The sequence below is a fragment of the Telmatherina bonti genome, assembly GCF_933228915.1.
Source record: "Telmatherina bonti genome assembly, chromosome: 24".
Classification (NCBI taxonomy): domain Eukaryota; kingdom Metazoa; phylum Chordata; class Actinopteri; order Atheriniformes; family Telmatherinidae; genus Telmatherina; species Telmatherina bonti.
The window spans coordinates 19806126-19830853 of NC_136633.1; the positions used below are offsets into that span (position 1 = coordinate 19806126).

The window sequence follows — 24728 nt, forward strand, 5'->3', positions numbered from 1 at the left end:
GGATGAAAATGCCATCTGTCATCAGCCAGAGGTCGAGGTTTTACTTTTTGTGCAGGTTATTTTTTGATGTAAACATTTTAGGATGTAAAGAAATACGAAGTATCTCTCCAAGGCCTGTGCCTTTTAAAGTGGTGTTTAAATCTTAGAGCAAATCTATTAAAATCATTTATTTCAGTGAAAATTCATCTAAAAAGCCCAAACTAAAATTAGCCCTTTTCCCCTTTTGTCTTAAGTAATATTCCATATTTTCTTTTGTTTTTTTTTTCTTGTTTGTGTTGGAAAACGTTTTAAATGGCAGCTATTAATTTTCCTGTGAGTTTTATGATGATCATGTGTAGCTTTTGGACTCAGATTCATGTGTTTTTAGTCACACCAGTGGAAACCACAGTGTGAAGCTGAGAGTAGAAAGCCTTGCTGGGAGGACAGTGAAGCCATTAAATATAATGTTTTAAGCGACTCTGATGTTACAAAGCAGAACTTATTGTTTTGCAGCAATGGGATGCACTCTGTCTGGGTTTATTCATATTATTTCGGTCACGTCTTGAAAGTTTATTTCTGTAACAAAATCATCTCGATGCACTTTTCATTGGAAATAATCAGACTCTGAAATAGATTGCTGCTTTATTCATCCCCATTGGGCAGGTTCATGGTGTAGATTGGTGCAACTGACTGCAGAAATGTACATATTAGTGTGTTTAGAAGGAAATAGTCTTTAGAATACTTGAATAATGAGGAAATTCGGATTTTAAAATTGGAAATGATCGATGGGTGTGTAACTGCGTCTGCAGCAGACATCTGAAAATTACGACTTCATACAAAACCTTTTCTTAATTACTCACTTTTATGCTTGTTTATTTTAACTACAGTGCAGAGTGCATTGTGACAATACTCGACACACACCCTAAACACCTTCACGTCTTTCATTATAACCTGTTGTGTATTTGTGAGTGTCTAAACAGAGGATAACTAACAGGTCTGTGTTTAGTCTGGTGTGGCTGTCCATGCCTCTTTTCTGTATAAATAACAAGAAATGCGTTGGCTGTGGAGGCAACGAACAAAGTCGGAGCGGTTGATGAGACGGGCTGTAATGGCTCCACACTGTCAACAACTGCAAAATAAGAAAGATGATCTACCATCTGAAGACCAATTTTCTACCCAAACTGCTGGAAGTTAAGGAAGTGATGGTAGTTGTGTGTTATAAAGTCCAAACTGGGGCTCAGACGACTGGTTTTTAGTGTCGTAAACACCACAAGATGCTCAATGTCAGCATATCACTAAAGGGAAACCTTTTTTTTGTTTTACCAGCTTCACTGAGAGTTTGTGGGGGGATGGAGCCGCGTGGAGGTGCAGGAGGGGGAACGGAGAGCCCCAGACTTCGGGACAGCGCCAGCCCAGAGGAGAGAGGGGAGAAAAGGGAACGTCCAGCCTCCAGCGGCCCATCACACTGCAAGATAAGCTGCCTGGAGGTGAACGGCAGCCCAACAAACCCACGAATCCGACAGAACGGCACACCGCTAAGACCACAAGGAGGTGGGGTGTCGGCAGATGTGACACGTAAATACACAAGTACTTCCATTCAAAGATTTGGTTTATTTACTGACGCTGCAGGTGGTAAATAGTTGGGATTACTGTATCAGATATGAATACGAGTGTCAGTTAACAGAAATGGGTGGTTTTAGGGAGAAAAGACAGTTTTGTTCACTTTTTGTTTTTCTTGTTTAATCATTAAGCAATCAGTCTGAATATGTAATAATCCCATAATTTATGGCCTATTTACATATTCTTCCAATTAGTCTCTTATTGTAAAGCAGCTGCAGTCTTGTTTTTGTTTTTGTCTGGAATTAAATCGGTTAATAAATGACAATGTTCATCATTTCCAAACAGAATACGTTCAGGTTTCAGACGATGTGTCACATGGTTCACATGAAATAATCAGGTATCAGTTGAGAAAAGGCGGATGAGTTGACAATGACAACAGTTTCCTGCTGCAGTCCTCTCATGTTTCACACTTGCTCCACGTTTCTGTTTAACCCGGAAACCGTAATCTCAGCTTCATGTTCAGTTCATAAAATACTCCAACATGTGTGAATATGTCCGAACAATGTTTGATTTTTTCTTTTAAACAAACAAAACAAAATAAACCTAGGTTTAAACTGCCCCCCCATCCTTCTGACACGGTCATCACAGGGGTTTGTAAAAAGGAGGCAATGATTTTGTTTATAGTGAATTACTGTAAATCTCTTGACGGACGGTACATAAGCAGAGCACACCGTCCCAGGCTGCCAGGGACATGTACAGTCTACACACACCGTGTGTATTCTGCCCTAATAGTACAGAGCAGCATGTACACAAAAAAAACACAAAATATTCATGCAGAGATGCCCATTATCCTGTCATGCTGAAAACATCATCATGCATCATCACACAAACATTGTAACGGTGCACACAGATTGTGCCGTTGCCTCGCTCCACCCTTCCACTGAGCGGTGGGATCATTGGCCGATGGCGTGCCTGGTGCTGCTGTGGTTTGGCTCCGGCTGATCCGTCCCGGCCTCTTCAGGAGGAGGATTGATGGCTTTCTAATTAACAGCTCCTGTGGGACAAACCGGTGGACTGGATGGGTGTGAGTGGTTCCACACTTGGAGGGAGCTCTCAGTACTTCACCTGATAACGAGCCCAGACCAGCATGCAGGGATCCGATTGGCCACCGGAGTCGTCATTTCTCCTGAGCGCTGCTAAACTTTAATGGCTCTTTTGGAAACCAGTCTTATCCAATGTGGGTTTTAATATGTGGTTCAAACACAAATGCAGTTGTACAATCTTACAAGGACTTACATGCACACTGGCAGCTGCCCAGTTTAACCAAAGTCGCACAAGACGACCACCAGGCAGTCACACAGCAGCTCCAATCTCTACTGGAGGAATGTTGCTGAAACGTGCCACATTGGTTACATAGCAACAGATCTTTTGTCTCGTTTTAGCAAAGAAGTGCTTTATGTAAGAGAAGCTTCTAAAAGAGGAAGAATCGCAAGTTTATTTTCTCCTCCCACCTTTTCCAAACGGATCTGGATAATTTGATCTACTGCAGTCACAAGGCTGGTCCTTTAACTAGTGGACCCTCACCATGGCCCGACAGAAAGGCCACACATGAGACAATGTGACCTCAGCTCTCATTAATAGGATTTTACCCTCCGTAAATCATTGAATTTTGAAGGTGGGTGATGTCAGACGCAGTTTATTTTTATTATTTTCAGCTGTAAAAATGGAAAATTCTTAATTTTATCAAATCATTGCTAAATCATCTGATAGAATTTTGATTGGTCTGATGGGATCTGGTCTACATGACCACACGTCTACTTCAGTGACCCGGACTCTGCTGTCATGCCAGGTTTGATGATCCCCGTCTTCTGCGTGGTCGAGCATGCCGACGCGGCCGGTGACTGTGAGGGACGGAGTGATCGCCACGCCGAGTTTGTGCTGGTTCGTAAAGATGTCCTCTTCACTCAGCTGGTAGAGACGGCGCTGGTTGCTCTCGGATACTCGCACAGCTCTGCCGTGCAGGCACGGGGTGAGTAGCGTGCAGCGTATTCTGCAGTTTTATCAAGTAGCAAACAGCTTTTAATTATTCTGCATCTTTGACATGACATACTAAGCAATACATTTAGTCTTATTTAAGCTGGTTGAATGTCTCAAAAAACTGAATTTCTCTCTTTTTTTGGTGATTTAAATGGTGGCTGTTTGATATTGCTAAATGATTTACACACCATGTCACAACATTGACAAAGTTTTTTATTCTGTTGTAACCAGATTTCCTGACTTGAATGAATGTCTGTAGTTAAATATTCTCACCTCTGGTGTGTTTGGACTTCATAAAGAAGAGGAAAAATCCCACAGAAGCGTGACATGATGCTTTTCTGATGCACCAGTCGCACTCGCAACCCAGACTAGTAAATCAGATCTAACACTGGGTTTGACAGAGAAACTTGGGTTTGGATCATGTTACACACAACTCTTCTGGTATCTGTCTTCAAGTTTGAGCATTAGGGCTCCACCAAGAGCACATGACGGTGTAAAGGTGTAACTTTCTGTTAGTTTTTTCCAATTGCACGCTAAAAAAGATCTTTTTTTTTTTTTTTCCCTTTCTCACTCCTGGGTTGTTGTTTAGTACTTATTTACTGCAGCAGATGAATAGAATGACTGGCTCCCAGATGTGTGGGCTTTGTTACATGGGTACAGTGAGTCCTCAGACAACTGCAGGAGAGGTATTTTAAAGATAATTCTGTCTGTGTTCTCTACCTCTTATCTCCCCCGTGTGACTCATTCAGCCAAGCAACAAGCAGCAAGATGGTTAAACCATACAATAAGCTCATATCTGACCATCTCAGACCTACACCAAAACTTTTCCTCATCAGTCTGAGATCAGAACTGGAAGCAAACATCATGTAGCTCGAGACGAACAACAGCCTTTACAGGCACGTTAGTGTGTGCGTGTGTGTGTGAACACATAAAGTAGGGCAGTTTGACATTCCTGGTTTGTCCCGTAAACACAGGGCAGTCTAACCAAGTGGCCACCGCCCTGCGACCCCCCTCGCCTCACCCAAATAGCTAGGTTTTGTTCTGAGAAATAAGCCTTTTCTTTTCAAATAAATAATTTTTGGCTGGAGTTGTGCATTTTTTCCTCCAGTGTGGTCACAACCAAAATTATACAGAGTCGCTTCTATTTTCTTCTGTGATTGAATTGCATCTTGCATAGCTTTGACTCGATGTGTATTTTTAAATCCTTAACTGACTCACACAGGGCTTTTTCTTTAATTGCACATTAAAAAGCAGCTATCTGCCTTGGAAAATATTGTTAATGCTTAGGTGGATTGTTGAGCAAAGTGATCAGGTTATATTTAACTTAAAGTTGATCAGAGATGATTTAGGACATTTGTAAAGCTGAAACATCACCTGTGCATCCCTGTTTTTAGTTCAACTGCATGATGCTAAAGTTATTTGGTCTGTTTTGGATGAGTTTTTTGTTTTTTAGCTGAGCGTTTTTTTAAATTATTTACATTAATTTATGAAACATTTGAAAAAGATACATTAAGATTCTTTGTTTCTAATTAAAGAATTATCAGTTGGGTGTTTTTTGTACAGAAACTGGTTTAATTGTATTTAATTCAAATATTTAGGAAAAAGTTCAGCTGTCAAACTGTTCCCAAGTTAAAGTAATTTCTGAACCAACCTGCCAGGAGAACATATAAGAAATCCCAGTTATCAGAATTAAACGTGCTGCTGTGAGGCAGAACGATGACCTCAGTGTTTCTCCAGCACATCAGCATCAAACAGCACTTGCATTCAGCCTTCAATGCTGGGTTGATTTTTACATTTCCATTCTTATTAATCAGCTGTAGAGTCCAAAAAGAGAAGCCTTTGTTCTTGTGCCCCTATCACCATCATCCTCATGCAGCAAAGCCACAGACACTCACACACATGATTGGGTCAGACAGGCTAAGGCTAGACAGTCTGTGTTTGATTTAGAAGATCATAATGTGATTAGGTCTGTTTAGATTTGCACTTCCAGTCAAGGGTCGCATCAAGGCCAGGAGGTTTAGGATGGAGCTCCAGGGCCAAAGACGTTAAACTGGCAACACGACTGTGCCTTGCTCATGCTGATTAGAAAACACAGGAATATTAAACTTACTCGGATATCTTATTTAAATCCAGACTTGAACATGGCTGATGTCCTTTACGTGTGTGCATCTTCTGCAGGCATCATTAAAGTTGGGCGATGGAAACCGATGCCCATCCACTACCTGACAGACGCTCCAGAGGCAACAGTGGCCGACATGCTGCTGGATGTTTACCACATGGTCACGTTGCGGATCCTTCTGCACAGGTCTGTTCTGACTGCGTGTGTGTGTGTTGCAAAAGATTTATTAAGCAGAAATGTAAGTCACACTCCGCAGCTTTACTTTGTGGCAGCAACACCATTGACTTTGACTGTAATGGTTTCCACAAACCAGCGAGTCACGCTTTGTTTTTTCTCTCTAATCAGGATGAACAGTCACACTAGAGACACACACATCTGGTTTTGTGAAAGGAGTTGATTTTTGGACATTTGGTTTTGCAGTAAAACACCCATTCATCTAATGTGATTGGTAGTAAATAGGTGAACAGGTACATAAATATACTGTGTATTCTACAGTCCCACTGCTCAGTTATTCTATGCAATAAATTCACTGTAATATAAACAGATGTCTGGTGTACACAAACTGAAAAGGTTTAACCTACTTTAAGTTGTAAAAGTCAAAGTCCACATGACTAGAGAAGGCAGAAAAGTAAATAACTTTTTGTAGATCAGCCTATTGTGTGATTGTAGCAGGTTTGCTGGTTAATTTTGAGAGTTTTCTTGTCAGCCCTGCTTGTGAAGGTGAATAAATTGACAAACTTTTGCAGCTTTGCCCATCTGGAGGAGCTGCCGTCTGAGCAGTGGACTCATGCAACAGTTAGAAATGCCCTAAAAGAGCTGCTGAGAGACACCAACCAGAGCGCTCTGGCAAAGGAGTGTCCACTCTCTCAGGTAACTGCACGGTGATGTTGCATCACCACCTTGTCCAGAAGAGCTGATTGGTTTAAAAGCCAGTATAATTAAAACAGCTGTTAAATCTAAAATAACAATAATAATCAGATGAAAGAACCTTTAGTTTTCCATGCAAGTAGAATGTGTTTAATGTTTAGGTTTAATTCTGTTTCCATCCACACACACACACACACACACACACACACACACACACACACACACAAATATGCACACATAGATAGCAGAGATGCAGCTGAGTATTTTCTCTAAACGCATGTTTCATCATCAGTTCACCACACACTTAGTGCAGTATGTAATCTGAGTCGCTCACACGCGCAAATATTGATACCATCCCATGGGAAAGGATACGAGCATGCACACCTCAATTATCCTGCTCACACACCCTGCAGTCATTAGACTCAAGTGTGTCATTTCGACTTGTGATTTATTCACAAGACTTAGTCATGATGTAATTAGTGATTAGGGGAAGTGTGTGGGTGGTGTGCATTTGCAGCCTGACTCATGTGAGTTTTCATCCTCAGCGTTTCCCATGTTGAGTTTGTGCATCTCCTGCTTAGTGGAAGTGACCACAGCTTATGTTAGAAAAGGATGGGTGTGTGATGAGCTTTAATAAATCAGCAGTGTGTGTCGGTCAGTTTGAAAGAACTTAGTTTAACAGAAGTTTATCGTCCAGACTTGCAGAACTACCGGTCAATTTATGTAAGTTTTAAAAAATCTAGAGGGTAAAAACTGTGTTTTTTCCTCAATATTTGGCTGTCTGGTACAAATATTACAAAGAATATTACAAAGCAATGTTCCTGTTTATTTGGTTTTAACCTCAAATCTTTAAATTCTCCAGAGTATGATCTCAGCAATAGTGAATAGTCCCTACTACGCCAACGTCTCCACCTCAAAATGCCAGGAGTTCGGACGCTGGTACAAGAGGTACAAACGCATCAAAGGTAACTATAATCTTAATATTCACATTACCTCACAACTGAATGAGACTAAAGAAAACAAGCAGAGTTAGGTTTGAGCAGGTGTTGCTGCTGTTGTTTGTTTCACTCCTCAAGTGCCAAGGGGAGGCTGATCCGTGGGAAACATGTCCATATTTTCAGGATTACGGAACAATGTTGCATATTTGTTGGCTGTCAGACAACAGCATGCAAAGTCTTATCAGACCTGTGTTGTTAATTAGCTGCAGTATGTGTGAGCTTGTACTAAAATGCCATCTAAATTCCTGCCTGAATTACTGTCTGAAGCTGTTTTCACTTTTGGATTTGTTTCTGACTTGCTTATAATGTTAATGTAATAACCATCATCGTGCAGTATTATTGTTTCCAAAGCTCCGCCATTCCATGCACAGCTTGCGTCTTTGTGTTAGGAGATATCACATTATGTTGGGATTTAACATTTATTAGACCCAAAACACTCTGCAATACACTCAGAAGTTTTTATACTACGATTAGACACAAAATCCAGTCATACAGGTATTAGTGCTCACAATAAGGTGACTTATTTAGGTACTTAATCTCACTCAGGGTTGTACAGTTCTTAAATTGATGTTGGATGCACTGAAACTCATGGAAAGACTCCTTTCCCACATGATACAGTAGTCCAGAGATCCTCTGTCCTGGTCCTTAAGGAGCCAGTATCCTGCAGGTTTTCCAAGTGTCCCTGCTGCAACACATCTGACTCAGGCAGACAAGCTCTGCACATGTCTACTAAATACACATTGATTTGAATCAGGTGTGTTGCAGCAGGGACACTTGGAAAACCTGCAGGACACCGGATCTCAAGGTCCTGGATTGAGGATCCCAGTTGTAGTCTTTGTCAAACATGAAGCTCATGACTTCTAATAACTCTGTCAGCGATTCAGTCGTTTTCATTGTAGTTCATGTGAGTTTCTACAGTTAGGAAAAGGCCTGTCACGGTAACAAATTTTGCCATGGCTCCCTGAGCCGTCACCTTATCATGGTGGAGGGGTTTGTTTGTCCCGAAGATCCTAGCAGCTATGTTAACTGGGGCTTTATGCCCCTGGTAGGGTCACCCATGGCAAGCAGGTGTCTAGGGGAGGAACCAGACCAAGCACGGCTCATAGACCCCTATAATGACTACAAACCTGGGCAGAAATGTTCCCTTGCTCGGATGCGGTTACCGGGACCCCCTTGGGGGTGGGGTCCGAGAGCGAGTGTCTGGTGGCCGGGCCTTTGCCCGTGGGGCCCAGTCGGGCTCAGCCCAAAAGGGTTACATGGGCCCCACCTCCCGTGGGCTCATAATCTGCGGGAGGAGCGGTAGGGGTCAGGTGCAATGTGAGCTGGGCGGCAGCAAGGGGCGGGGACCCTGGCGGTCCGATCACCGGCTGCAGAAGCTGGCTCTAGGGACATGGAACGTCACCTCTCTGGTGGGGAAGGAGCCTGAGCTTGTGCGCGAGGCTGAGCAGTTCCGACTAGATATAGTTGGACTCACCTCGACGCATGGCTTGGGCTCCGGAACCAGTACCCTCGAAAGGGGCTGGACTTTCTTCCACTCTGGAGTTGCTCATGGTGGGAGGCGCCGAGCAGGTGTGGGCATTCTCATCAGCCCCCAGCTTGGTGCCTGCACATTGGGGTTTACCCCAGTGGACGAAAAGGTAGTTTCCCTCCACCTTCGGGTGGGGGGACGGGTCCTGACTGTTGTCTGTGCCTATGCACCGAACAACAGTCCAGATTACCCACCCTTTCTGGAGTCCTTGGAGGGAGTGCTGGAAGGTGCTCCTTCTGGGGACTCCATTGTTCTGCTGGGAGACTTCAATGCTCACGTGGGCAATGACAGTGAGACCTGGAGAGGAGTGATTGGGAGGCATGCCCCCAGATGGTGGGGGAGAAAGCCGGTCAGATCTGGCAGGCCCAAACGTGTTGTGAGGGTCTGCTGGGAACGTCTGACTGAGTCCCCCGTCTGAGAAAGCTTCAACTCCCACCTTCAGCAGGGCTTCAACCATGTCCTGAGTGAGGCGGGGGACATTGAGTCCGAATGGGCTGTGTTCCGTGCCTCGATTGCTGAGGCAGCCAGCCGGAGCTGTGGCTGTAAGGTCATTGGTGCCTGTCTTGGCAGTAATCACAGGACTCTTTGGTGGACACCAATAGTGAGGGATGCCGTCAAGCTGAAGAAGGAGTCCTATCGGGCCTTCTTGGCCTGTGGGACTCTGGAGGCAGCTGATGGGAACCAACAGGCCAAGCGGCATGCGGCTTCGGCTGTCGCCAAAGCAAAAACTCAGGCATGGGAGGAGTTCGGCGAGGACATGGAGAAAGATTCTGGTCCACCATCTGGCGGCTCAGGAGGGGGAAGCAGTGCTCTGTCAACACTGTGTACAGCGGAGATGGGGAGCTGCTGACCTCAGCTCGGACGTTGTGGGTCGGTGGAGGGAATACTTCGAAGACCTCCTCAATCCTACCAACACGTCTTCAAATGAGGAAGCAGAGCTGGGGGACTCAGGGCTGGACTCTCCTATCTCTGGGGCTGAAGTCCCTGAGGTGGTCAAAAAGCTCCTTGGCGACAAGGCCCCGGGGGTGGACGAGATCCGCCCAGAGTTCCTTAAGGCTCTGGACGCTGTGGGGCTGTCCTGGCTGACACCTCTGCAGCATTGCGTAGACTTCAGGGACAGTGCCGCTCGACTGGCAGACTGGGGTGGTGGTCCCCTTTTTAAGAAGGGGGACCGGAGGGTGTGTTCCAATTACAGGGGAATCACACTCCTCAGCCTCCCTGGGAAGGTCTATTCAGGGGTCCTGGAGAGGAGGGTCCGCCAGATGGTGGAATCTTGGATTGAGGAGGAGCAGTGTGGTTTTCGTCCTGGTCGCGGAACAGTGGACCAGCTCTATACCCTCTTGGGGTCCTGAAGGGGGCATGGGAGTTTGCCCAACCAGTCTACATGTGCTTTTTGGACCTGTAGAAGGTGTTCGACCGTGTCCTCCAGGGGCTCCTGTGGGAGGGTACTCTGGGAGTATGGGGTACCGGACCCCCTTGTGCGAGCTGTCCGGTCCCTGTACGACAGGTGTCAGAGCTTGGTTTGCATTGCTGGTAGTAAGTTGGATTCGTTTCCGGTGAGAGTTGGACTCCGCCCAGGCCGCCCTTTATCACCAATTCTGTTCATAACTTATACGGACAGAATTTCTAGGCACAGCCGAGGTGTTGAGGGGATCCGGCTTGGTGGCCTTAGGATTGGGTCCCTGCTTTTTGCAGATGACTTGGTCCTGTTAACTTCATCTGGTCGTGATCTCCAGCTCTCACTTGAGCGATTCGCGGCAGAGTGCGAAGTGGCTGGGAATCAGCACCTCCAAATCTGAGACCATGGTCCTCAGCCGGAATAGAGGTCGGATCGGGAGTGAGGTCCTGCCTCAAGTGGAGGAGTTTAAATATCTCGGGGTCTTGTTCACGAGTGAGGGAAGGATGGAGCGCAAGATCGACAGACGGATCGATGTGTCTGCAGTGATGCGGACTCTGCACCGGATTGTCGTGGTGAAGAAGGAGCTGAGCCAGAAGGCGAAGCTCTCGATTTACCAGTCGATCTACGTTCCTACCCTCACCTATGGTCATGAGCTGTGGGTCCTGACCAAAAGAACGAGATCTCGTATAAAGGCGGCTGAAATGGGTTTCCTCCGCAGGGTGGCCGGGCTCTCCCTTTGAGATCGGGTGAGGAGCTCGATCATCCGGGAGGGCGTCAGAGTAGAGCCGCTGCTCCTCCGCATCAAGAGGAACCAGTTGAGGTGGCTCGGGCATCTGGTCAGGGTGCCTCCTGGATGCCTCCCTGGTGAGGTGTTCCAGGCACGTCCTTCTGGGAGGAGACCCCGGGGAAGACCCAGGTCATGCTGGAGGGATTATATCTCTCAGCTGGCCTGGGAACGCCTCGGGATCCCCCCCACAAAGTTGGCAAATGTGGCTGGGGAGAGGGAAGTCTGGGCTTCCCTGCTTAGGCTGCTGCCCCCGCTAAGCCCGGATAAGCAGCATGAAGATGAAGATTAACTGTTTCAGAAATGATTGCGATTAATGATAATATTGCGCTAACCGATTTATTTTTGTCATTTTGAGACCATTTTTAACTAAAATACCAATAATGCCATAATTAGACAAGTATACCCTTTCAAGAACTTACTTTAATTTCTAAAGAACATTTAGTTGGATGTGCAGACTAGTTTATGGTTATCCAGTCCCCAGTCTGCTAAAACAAATCCAGATGACTCCTGGTGCTTTGGCAATGTGTTTATCTGGAACATATGGTCTCCAAACACCATGTAACACAGTTACATAGTCTATGGTCAGGCTTATATAGGGGGACATGTTTGGACTTGACCAGAGGTGGAACGGTGAAATTGAATGTCTTTGACCGCCTTCAGTACATCATTTTTCATGTCAATGTAAAGTTGTGGAATTGACGTTTTGAACACTTTCATGTCTTTTCTTTTTTTTTTTTCCCAGCTGGGAAAACTGCAGTTGATGGTTGTGTTTTAAGTGCAGATGGAATCTTGTAGTATTGCTGTGTTCAGTCAATATTGTCCTAAAACAAATGCAGCGCTCGCTTGGAGTGAGCAAGAGAGAAAAGAGAGACATGAAAATTATTGCATCCAGCAAACTTATTGCTCGCATTTTTTCTTACTCTGCGATTGATTGACTTATTGCAACAGGCCGAGTTAGGAAGTGTCCTTGTCGGCTTTGAAAACTAAGATGCTTCAGATTTAAGCTGACAAGATCTAATCAGACATGAACATAATTTAAAGTTTTTCATTTTTCTCTTTAAGAAGGTGGCGGTAAAACATTTTTCACATGTATCAGAAACTGCTTCTTTTCCCTGAATGTTACTCATTAGGGCTGTGACGATATGGTTTAGTCCCGATTGGATTCCAAATTTTTTGGGTGCCGATTCGATTTAGATTGCAATTCTCACAATTCCTCAATACTGCTGACTAAAAAAAATAAAAATAAAAAAATTACAAAGTAGCCAGATCATCATTCTGCTGCTATAATGTCCAAGAATACAAGTAAAAAGATGAATAAAAACAATCAAAATGACAAAAATGTTAGTGTATTGATTTTATTAATTAAATTTTAAAAACTTTTTTAACAAAAAAAACTGATTTTGAAATTGTGATTATAAATTATTAGATTTTCCCACCCCTATTACTCATGTCTGTACATCTGTGCTACTCAGAAGCCCCTGTTGTTAAACGTCCCCTTCCTACCAAACCTTTACAGTTTGTGAGGTTAGCTGTCTGATTTTAAACTACCAACTTTTCAGCTTTATTTATGTCTAAGTAAAAACATTCATGCATTTTTTGCTGGTAACATCTCATGTTAATGTCCCCCCTGTCAAACTCCCTTCCATTTATGATGCTTTTTCATTCTGCTGTCCACCCCTTAGTATGTGTGCAAACACGTGTGCCAGCGTTTATGTGTCTAATGTGCTGCATGAGATGTCTGAGTGACGGCTCTCTGTAGGAAGGAACTGTCACACATGGTTCACATTAACGTCATCCTTAATACACATGACAAAACTAAATGCTCTTAACTCCTAATGGAAAACAGCAGCAACTCCAAGACACACGCTACCAGGATCCAGGAATAAGGGATCCTCTTACACTTACTACACACACACACACACACACACACACACACACACACACACAGGGAATGTGAAAATGCTATTCCCAGCTAAACCACACTAATAACAGAAAGTGTGCTTCTCAACTAAACCTGGCAGTATAATGAAAGTCAGGTTTGTATGTGGAGATTGGTGGACAGGCTGTCAGTTCAGAGCAAGATGATCAGAGGGCAGTGATCAGTTGATTATCTTAAATGGAGGGTGTGAAAAAGTGAGGCTGCAGGGCAAAGTTTTAACCATAGAGTTTGTGGTAAAAGACTTATTCCTCTAACGCTTGATCCACCCTAAAGTTTTTCTTATTCTCACAGGCTTTAATGTAATCTAATCAACCAGACTTTGTCAATTAGGTCATATCAGGACAGAATTTTAACAGTGCACAAAATTTACTTATGTGCAAAATAACCCCTTTCATACGTGCCTTGCAGTTACAGTTTGCTTCAACCGTTTGCAGCTTTGTTTTTCATACAATAGTCATATAAAATGAAAACATACTGTATGTTATATAGTATTTTTAAAGTGTCTCTATCATGCACATTTCAGTTTAATCTATTTTATTTTATTTTTTATTTTTTATTTTATTTTTTTTAGTTTAATTTATTTTAATATGCTAGTCCAGAAGGGAAAGAAATAATCAAGCATTTTTCACAAACCCCTTCATTCATGTTGTATTGATCCTCTCAGATCAGCCTCTGCCAGAAACAAGCGACCTGAGAAAGCTCCCCCCCCCCTCCCCCCCCCCCCCATGTCCTGCCTGCAGGCTGCGTCTGATTGGTCAACTGCTAGGAGTAGTTATACTGAGCAGTGGCTTTCTTCTCGTGAGCATACACAACCTGGAGAAGATGAACAATTACTGAGTATCTCCCCCAGGATCGTCACTAAAATGTTGAAGTCGAAAAAAACTCTAAAACCAATCATTTCGGTTGCCATGGAAACCAAACCAAGCATGCATCTAGGTGATTAAAAACCGGCGCCTCTCATATGTCTGAGTTTAACACTATAACACTGTAGAAAGCTCAGAAAAGTAGAAATAGCATCATAAAGCCACTTTAAAGAATATAACAGCAGGTGAAATAAGTAAGATGTGATTTTAGGAAACAAAGCCTCACTGTATGTCTGTAAAGGTAAAATATAGACATACTGCACTGTTTAGGAGTAAACACACTCTATTTGTCGACTTACTGTTCTGATGTGTGTCTTTCAGGTGAATACACTGAGAAAATGTGGACATCGCAGGAGAAGTCTGACATAAAAGGTATCTGCATCCTTAGTGTTTGTCCAGACGTGTACTGCTGTGTTAAAGCTGCACTGTGGCTAAATTCACACAATGTAGGTTCATTTAGAGATTTGATTCGGTACGTGGCCTGTTGTTTCAGAACTTTTCTTATTGGACATGATCTGAAATGGATGAAAACCCCGTCCAAATATAACAAGTTAAACCTGTATGTGTGTGTTGATGCAGTGGAGAGGGATTTGGACCTGAGCATCCTCAACCATCGCCCTCCATCCCTCTTGCCCTCTCCCAGTCATTTGGGAGGCCTTCCTATGAAGAACAGCCTAGGGGACACTCAGACCCCGACTCAGCCTCACGGTCTGCCTCATCCTGCCAGCCAGAACCACCCAAGTCCTCCTCTGCATCCGCAGGCTCCACCTCTCCTGGCCCACAGCGGACTCCTTTCTCCTCAGCTCTCCCCGCAACTCGTACGTCAACAGCTCGCCATGGCGCACCTCATCAACCAGCAGCTGGCAGTCAGCCGCCTGCTCACCCACCAGCACCCACAGGGAGTCAACCAGCAGTTCCTTAACCACCCCCCCATCTCACGGACCTGTAAGGTGTCTGGGGCCGCTACCGAGCCCAGCCTCAACTGCTCCGGAGCTGAAGTCTCCTCTGATATTTACCAGCAAGTTCGGAACGAGCTGAAAAGAGCCAGCGTTTCCCAAGCCGTGTTTGCTCGCGTGGCTTTCAACCGCACACAGGTAAATTTACCTCAAACCATCTGAACACGATGAAAATTTGCCTGTTTTCAAATGTAACGTTGAGTGTTCTGCAGGGTTTGCTGTCAGAGATCCTTCGTAAAGAGGAGGACCCGCGGTCAGCTTCTCAGTCGCTGCTGGTCAACCTGAAGGCCATGCAGAACTTCCTGAACCTGCCTGAATCCGAACGAGACCGCATCTACCAGGAGGAGAGAGAGCGCAGCACCAGCAACAACCACAACCACGCCACCCAGCACATTTCCAGCACCAACACACACAGACACACACAGGTAGCCTTTCAAACCCGACAAGATTACTTTCTGATGTGTGTCCACCAACTAGTTTACCTCCTTTAGTATGAGAAGATAAACCTTTTTTTTCATGAGCGAGACTGACTGATAACTGAAGGGAAAGTGGACTGAACCACCGCAGCACTAATCCATGTCCCAGACGTTTAACAAACGATCTGCTCTCAGCTTGTGCAGCTGATTTAAATGTTTGTCATTCTTTAGCATCCCAGAGTTAATCTAGCATCTCACGCCTTGCAGACAAAATGCAGCCTGCCTGGTCCAGAGCTGCAGCTGAAGCTTGACTCTTTGGTGAACATCACATCGGGGATCTATGAGGAGATCCAACAGGAGATGAAGAGGGCGAAGGTCTCCCAGGCTCTCTTCGCTAAGGTGGCTGCAAATAAGAGTCAGGTCAGTCACAACAATAAGTTGTTTAAAGGATGTCGATCTCATTACGGCAACCTAATCAGTCAAATCCTGCACCGGACGTGTCACTGCAGCTCTCTGGTGATGGTCCACGTGGCTTTGAGCGTAATGGAAATAAAACTCAAGCCTAAACTTGTGTCCAGATCGGAGATGATACAGCAAGCATCCTGCTGCATCCTGTTCCCTGAAGTTTTTTTTGGCTTGGCTAAAAACATGTTTACACACACACATTAATCCTTCTTGTGTACACACTGATACACAACTTCTAGCTGAGTTGATAATGTTTGAAGGAGCTGATGAGGTGTGTGAATGTGTGTGTGGGTGTGTTGGGTATCTGATTACCCGCTGCGGTATGCCATCATGACTCCATCCTCAGACAAACAATGCGGGTGATCGAGATCAAAGCAGAGTCTAGAGAGGGAGAGAAGGTGAGGCGAGGAAAAGGTAGAATGCAAGTAAAAACTCTTTTTTTTTTTTTTTTTTTTTCTAACTTTGTCACTATTTAATGTTAAAAGTTGGAGAAAGTAAATGTATGAGAGCTAAAAGAACCCTACAATGATAAGGTGGTGAACGGCAAAGGATGAGGATGCAGAATGGGAGTTGCAAGATGGAAGAAAAGATAGACAGGATGACAGAGAAATGATCACATTATTACCATTAATTTTCAGACTGGAGGCTGTGCATAAACAACAGCTGGTGGCAGATCCTGGGTCAGCCTAGCAGAGATAATGCAATCTTCACACACACACACACACACACACACACACACACACACACACACACACACACACACACACGTACTCGCTGCTCATCTCTGATTTTCCTTCTGTTCCTCTTCCATATGGGGAATAACTGTGTTCTAGTTGTGTTCAGAGTAGGGTTGCCACCCGTCCCGTAAAATACGGAATTGTCCTTTAATTAACAAACGTTGTTATCGAAACGAAAGTTATGAATATACGGAACACAGTGCATCCCGTATTGGTTCAATCCGGGATGCACTGTGTTCCGTATTTTCATGACTTTCCAGCAGCCTACACATGTCGGTCACACACATCAACACTCAATCTAAAAATAATTAAATAAAACACAGAAAATACAGCAGCTAGCAAAAATGTTCTTGTCGTGCAGAATCTGCAGGTCAAGCTTCTTCCCTTCTGCGCCTGTTGGACAGTCACGTTTGCCTCGAGACAGCCATGACTCATGCACGCTCCTCAGAAGACCCGCGCCTTTTAAACATGTCTCCTGTAGCCTACCTGGTTCTCTACCTTCTGAAAATAAAAAGCACATATAGACATGAAGAGATGCGGCCGCAGCGTCAGTGAAGATGTTTATAAATCAGATTGTACAACGTGTCAGCAACTGTTTAGTCGCACACGGTGGACTGTCTGACATCTAACAGCATCAGGAGAGCAGGATCATTTATTTATATACTGTAGGCATATACCTATAATATAAAATATATAATATATAATTATATTAGCCTATATAAATACCATATATAGCCATTAAAAATGTATTTTCAATGGATGAAAAGTTGATAAATACACGCAAATTATATATAAATTATATATATATATATCTATATATCTATATATAGATATATATATATATAGATATATAGATAGATATAGATATATATATAGATAGATATATAGATAGATAGATATATATATAGATATATATATATATATAGATATATATATACAGATATATATATATAGATATAGATATATATATATATATAGATATAGATATATATATAGATATATATATAGATATATATATATAGATAGATAGATCTGACGTGTGATTTGTGTTCAAATGAAAAACCGCATCAGTTTTACAGAAGCCATAACAGTAGATGATGGGTGTAAATGGTGAGTTTCTCTGCAACTAAAGGCCACTTTCTGAGTTAATGTTATGGAGTCCAACATCAGGAAAATACTGATGTAAACAGGAACATATGAAGAGTAAAACCACTGCACTAAACACACTCGCTGTCGGCTGTGTGCAAAGCAACAAGCTAAAAAACCTGTCAGACATGTTTTATAGGTGGATTAAACTAAAATTCAAATAAATGTTTTGGTGAATTCTTCTTTACAGCATCAGAATCGAATGCTCCGATAGGGGTTGTGTTGTTGTGTCTGGACCGGGATGGCTTGTCATCACTGTTGGAATAATGAAACCTGAGCTGTGACAGATCTATAAAAAAAATGTCAAGATGAATTTAGTCTCAGCAACAAGTTGGTCGTGCAACAGGCCAGTGATCCAAACTGCACAGGTTAATAAAAGAATAGCGGAAGAATCATCTTTCCAGGTGTTTCCTTCATGAGACAGACACCACAGATAATCATCTGCCTCCATCTAACCTTCTCCTACACACGCTTCATGTCCTCTTGCACCACATCTTTGGTCTTCCTCGAGACCTCCTGCTCTGCAGCTCGAATTTCAGCGTCCTACCAATATGTTTACTATCTCTGTACCAAACCATCTTCCTCTGGCCTCTGCTGTCCCTCAGACGGCATCATTCCTGATTCTTAATCTATACTTCCTCCTGCTCTGCCTCCTGCCTTTTCCTCTGGATCACTGTCAGCAAATCAGTCCTCTCACCACCTTTTCTTTCTGTCTTGCTGATGCTCCTCTCCACTCTCTCTCTCTGTTGTCCAGACTGTCGACCTAAAGTACCCAAAATCTTCCGTCTTCTTTATCTCAGCTTCCTGTAACCTCATGGAAACACTTTGTGTTGAATCATACAGACGTTTGAAAAACTTCTAAGTCCCGATCTTAATCCAACATTTGTATCACAGATATAGAAGTTCAGATCTATCATGATTGATGTGTCTCCTTCTCTTAAGCTTTGTTTTATGACCTGTGTGCAAGATTATTGGTGTTTTTTCTGTTTTTGTAAAAATGCATAAATTCATCATTTATAAATCTGTAAAAAGTTTTCCCTCGGAGTCTTTTCTTTCCTTTTCAGATTACTGAGCAAGTTTTCAGCCACTACTGCAGTATCTTAAATATTCATTCATTCAGTTTCCGAACAGCTTAGTGTTGTAAAGGGTCACGGGGAAACTGGAGCCTATCCCAGCAATCACTGGGCGAGAAGCAGGTACACCCTGGACAGGTCGCCAGTCCATCACAGGGCCAACACACAGAGACAAGCTCACTCCGAGGGACAGTTTATAGTCGCCAAAATAACCTAACATCCATGTCTTTGGATGGTGGGAGGAGGCTGGAGTACCTGGAGAGAACCCCCACACACACACACACACACACACACTGGGAGAACATGCAAACTCCACACAGAAAGGACACGCTTCGAACCTCTCGCCTTAAATATAAAGTTGGTATCAAAGCCAGATCATCACATCTATGCTGCTTAAGCCACTCTGCACAGGGTTGTATCATCTTGTTGTGAAATCCTAGACAGGAGCGAACTTCTTTGCATTCACGTTACTCTACAACGATCCATGTTCTGCCGCCTACCCGGGGTCGGGTCGCAGGGCAGCAGTCTAACCAGGGAGCCCCAAACTTCCCTCTCCCCAGCTCACCATGGTTACCCTACACTGTAATGATTCTCTTCTATAGCTGGGAGCTGTGGTTTGTCTGCTAGATGCGTCAGATTGTGCTGTAGTGTAGAAAAACACGAATAAAAGATGTTCTTCTGTGCCGTTTCAGGGTTGGTTGTGTGAGCTGCTCAGGTGGAAAGAAAGCCCGAGCCCTGAAAACCGCACACTGTGGGAGAACTTGTGCACCATCCGGCGGTTCCTGGCTCTACCACAAGCTGACAGAGACCAGGTCTATGAGGAAGAGTCCAGGCAGCAGCACAGCGACAGGCTTCACACCGTCTTGCACATCCCAGACCAGCAGGTAAATATGCAGCTAGCAGGCACAGTTTAACACCTCCATAGATCATCCCCACGGGTTTGTTTTGTTTCTGTGCAGCGGTAGAAACTCAGCAAGAAAAATCCATATCTTTATAAAAATACAGCTCCTCTCAACCACAGAGCAGCCATGTGAAGGCAAATTATACAAATCAAAGCATTTTACGAGTGAGAAAATGGGGAAACCAGCATGTGAGTGCAGCAGAGAAAATATTCCTCTGTCTGAATCCACCACCTGCTCCTCTTCGCCGCCCTCCTCTTTGTCATGTTTGTGTCCCATAAGTCATTGAAAATAGAAGTGGTAAATGACCAGCCCACACATTTCCTGCTAAACACTCCTCCATCCCACCCTCTTCCCAAAACCAAAATGCTCTCCAGTCTGGCCCTAACCTCAATATTATTCAGAACATACCCTGTAATTATTGAAGCAGAGAAAAAAGGATTTGCCATTATCTTTATTTAGGTCCTTTAATTTTGATGGACCACAGATTTATGGTGTTGGATTCCTGTGTTTGGGAGTGCTGGTCACCCCACCCTGTTAATAAGCTCTAGTAGAGCATTTGTTTGTATGATGACTTGGGGAGTTTAGCGTGCATGTTGGTGGGTGATGGAAGCTGGTCAGTCACACTTCCTGTTAGACATTATATCTTAGACTCTGCAGAGCAGCTCTGACAGACAAGCTGATCACTAGTTTAAAGTCTTCACATGAGTTTCTCTTTATGGTGCTCAACTCATTTTACATCCTGTGTTCATTTATTGAACACAGGATGTAAAATGAGTTGAGCACCATGAACTGATTGTCAGCTTTATAGAATTTTAGATAAGTCCATATGATGTTTAATTGTGCACTTATTTTGAACATGTTTACTTTTTCCAGTAAGAAACATTCAGAGAAAAATAACTAAATGATGCATTTTGGTAAAGTTGAGTTCATATTACAATCATTTCTACTTTTATTTTGCTTTTTGGCATGTTAAGAATAGTGTCTTTTGGAAAACAGTTTCTTTAAATGTTGATTTATTTGCTTTTTATTTACATCCCAAACTGCCTGCTTGTCTCTATGTAAATCTCATAACCTACTGTTAGCATGTCTCTTTTTATACTTCAAGACTTTTAATAGTTTGGTTTATTAGTATTTGGATAAACATTATTCAGGATTAAACATGACAAGAATTTTGTTTTTTATTAACATCAGAATAAATAAAACACACAACCACCTCAAACTCAACAGAGACATTAACAGCATCAATGGCTAATAAACAGTGTTGCACAAAGTTCTCAAGTTTAGGCTCTAAGGTGGGATTTGTTACACAAAGAGACAAAACTTATGCTAAAAGTAAACAAATGGAATCATAACTCAGGACCCATTTACAGTCGCAGCTGATGTCAGTGTAGACCTGGCTCATCTGAAAGGTGCCTCTGTGTGTGTGTGTGTGTGTGTGTGTGTGTGTATACATATACATATATATATATATATACATACACATATATATATATATATACATACACATATATATAATATATATATATATATATATATATATATATATATATATATATATATATATATATATATATATATACACATATATACATATACATATATATATACATACACACACACACAGGGTAAAGTGTGCATGCAGCAGGAATTTTAATCTGTCTCAAAGCAAGTCTTACAATCAGAGGACATCGGTGTCCTGTAGAATACCATCCTTACAGGCTGGATGAAGGAAAAGGTTGTTGAAGGAAACGTGAGAATGATGTCATCTCTGATGTAAAAACAAAGACTGAACACAGCTTCAGTAACTATGTGCATGTTAAAGCCCAAAGTGTAACAACCATCTTACCACCTCTGTCGAATTAATTCCCTTCACTAAAACGTGTCCTCTCCCAGTTGGGTTTAGGTCTGGGATGGACAACTCTGGTCCTCGAGGGCCGCAGTCCTGCAAGTGTTTGCTGCTGCAACACACCTGACACACATCAGGCTTAACTGGTGCAGAGCTTGACAATAAACTTTGCACCAGTCTAATTAGTCATTGATTTGAGTCAGATGTGTTGCAGCAGGGAAACTCTGAACTCTTGCAGGACCGCAGGTCTTGAGGACCGGAGTTGCCCACTGCTGGTTTAGGTTAATAACATCTCTGGACTTAAATATGTTGGAGATTAAAAACAATCGTGTTGATGGTTAAATAACCTTTTTGCAACGTTAGGCTTCCATCCATGTACGTCATTTTTACTGTTCATATGTCGCCAATCTCACAACCAAAGCGCCAAAATTACTTGAAGACTTCTCTTCTGGAGAGAACTTTTTAAAAGGGTTCGCAGGATCATGTTTAACTTGAAGTTTACTGTTTGATTTTCTAAACAGACCCTCCACAGGCAGCCCCTGCCCCCTCTTACTGCTCCATCCCCCATTCATGAAGACCCACAGCCAGTTCCACTGCTGCCAGCTCTGCAAGCCTCCGAGGAGAGGCCACAGTGTGGTCCAAGTCCTGGTCTCGGAAGTGGAGGAACAAAGAAGGCTAGATCCCGGACCAGGATTTCTCTGGAAGCGTTGGGAATCTTGCAGAGCTTCATTGGAGATGTGGGACTCTACCCAGACCAGGAGGCTATCCACACCTTGTCCGCCCAGCTGGACCTGCCCAAACACACCATCGTAAAGTTCTTCCAGAACCAGCGTTACAACGTCAAGCACCACAACCAAGCCAGAGAGGCCGTCGCTGAGGAGGACGATCGGGAAAGCTCAAGTCCCTGTGAGAGAGGCGTCTGCACCACCGAGAGCAGGGAGGAGGAGGCTCTCTCTGTGTCTGAGGAGTCGAGTGAGGACGGCAGAGGTTCAGCTGAGGTGTTCAGAACGGAGGGAGATGGAGACGTGGAAATGGAGGTAGAGAAGGAAGACGCGGAAGATGGGAAAGCCGAAGGACCAGCAACTTCTTCTCTGTCTCCTTACAGCAGCGTGGACAGCCCCCACTCCACGGAACAGCAGAGATAACAGCAGAGAAGTTGAAGACATTAGTAAACTGTGAGGATCACGCACAGATCCAGTGTTATCACCTTTACCAGAGCTGGCACTCAGAGCTCGTTAATATCTGAAGAACTGTGGGAAATATTTATGTGGACTGACTGCAGAGCAACCGGAGGTACCAAGACTTCCTTCATGTTAGCCATGTTACCTGCTAAATGCTGTTGGGACATTATTTAATGCCAGTTTAAGGAAAACAAGATGAAAACGGAAAATACAGATTCCTCCACTTTTTTCTGCTTTGTTTGTTTGTTTGACCACCACCAGGCACTCTGTTGGAAATGAATTAACCTTTGAGTTTTTCTTAACTCCCAGAAACCAGTTTAGTCTAGAACAAGAGCTCACTTCAGCTTTTAATGAATCTGACGTCCATTTCTTAAACTGCTCCTAAAGCACAACCCAGTTACCTGCTGCCCGGGTAGGTTCACATGCAGCGGTGCATTTACATGATGATTGTACGCATGTTGTCACCCCCCCGCCACCACCACCACCACCACCCCCCAAACCTGCTAATGATCAGTGATTTTTTTTTTTTTTTTTAGAAATGAATACAAATAGATGCATTGAAAACCTGCAGACTGGACAGGCTGCTTCATCCTCATCTTCCTCAGGTGAGGCGCGGTTGTATCGGAGACTGAGGATAACCAGCTGACACTGGGCTGTCGTAGCTCCTGTGAAATGTATTCAAAATATACTTCTACGGGGAAACCTTAAGCCTCAAGTCTGTTTTTCTCTCTTTTATTTCTATTTCCTTATCTTGGTGTCTGCCTTTGGTGCTTTAGGATGTCCCTGCAATGATTTATCTGTATGTGAAACTGTCACACAAGCCTTTTGTTGATTTTAATTAAAAAAAAAAAAAAAAAAAGTTCCACACTACCTAACTATTTATTAATATTCATTACTACTTTATATTTATTGAAATTGATTGAGTTCTTGTTAATTAAAACATTTTTTATTACAACTGCCATCATGTAAGTAAAAATGGGACGATACAACTTTTTTAAAAGGTGATCCTTTATTTCTATTTTAGCTTTAATGTCCTGATAGTTTAAAATGAGTTTCTTTTATTATAAAGAATAGCTGTGTGTAATTATTGTAAAAGGTTTGTATATATCCAGATGCATCTGCTGTCATTTTACTGTTTTTAGTGACTTGGAGCACAAACAAAATGGCATGTGAACAAATTTTCACTCCATTTTAGCTTGATAACATTCCTGATTTGTTCCAGTTAGATGTTTTTAATTGCTCTGTGATCAAGAATTCCTACAATTGGTGGGAATGTGGGAGTAAATCTGCTCGTTTCCAAAGGAGGTGATCAGTTCATTTTCAGTCATTTTTATTTCCCATTACTGGCACTACTGTCTACGCATTACAAATCCCAGACAACAGGCTACATAGTTGCCATTTAATAGGGGAAATGCACAGAATGTAAAGGTTAAAGTTGACAAGAGACTGGTTGTCACTGCACATTCATTCCATAACTAACCGCACAAAAAACATCTGTCGAATGCAAACATGCAGTCTTTAACAACCCAACCACAGACACATGAATGTAAAATTAGCTCCTTTATGCAACAAAATATAAAATGTACAATGCACTCAGATGGGTGGAGGCACAAACTTTTTTTCCTTTCTTTTAAAAACTCTCATAAAAACCAACTTTAATTCCTGCAACCTGCAGAAAATCAAATTTCACATATCAAACAAGCAGTGAAACTCGTGATAGTAGGTGATCGTCCATGGGTGCTTGCCGGCTTTGTCCTTTAAATAAAAACACACAAAACAAAACAGTTTAGATTTATTCAATTCAAAACTGTTTTTATTGGTAAAATGGACTAATCTGACTAATCTATCTGTATTCTATGAAAACTTTGCAACAGATCTCAATAATGAAACTGTAATAAATCTGTAATCCTTCTAACTACCTCGCATCCAT

At 43.1% G+C, this 24728-nt stretch overlaps 1 protein-coding gene across 1 annotated transcript; it reads left to right on the forward strand.

The window, feature by feature from the left end:
* Positions 1-1328: 1328 nt before the first annotated feature.
* Positions 1329-22762, forward strand: LOC306773743 (DNA-binding protein SATB2-like; the record flags this gene model as incomplete). Its single annotated transcript, XM_079263641.1, has 11 exons — positions 1329-1530; positions 3389-3568; positions 5755-5881; positions 6442-6565; positions 7425-7527; positions 14398-14448; positions 14656-15170; positions 15245-15457; positions 15716-15868; positions 19562-19753; positions 22139-22762. 11 exons carry the CDS (start codon positions 1329-1331, stop codon positions 22760-22762), a joined length of 2484 nt encoding a protein of 827 aa, XP_079119767.1.
* Positions 22763-24728: the final 1966 nt, after the last annotated feature.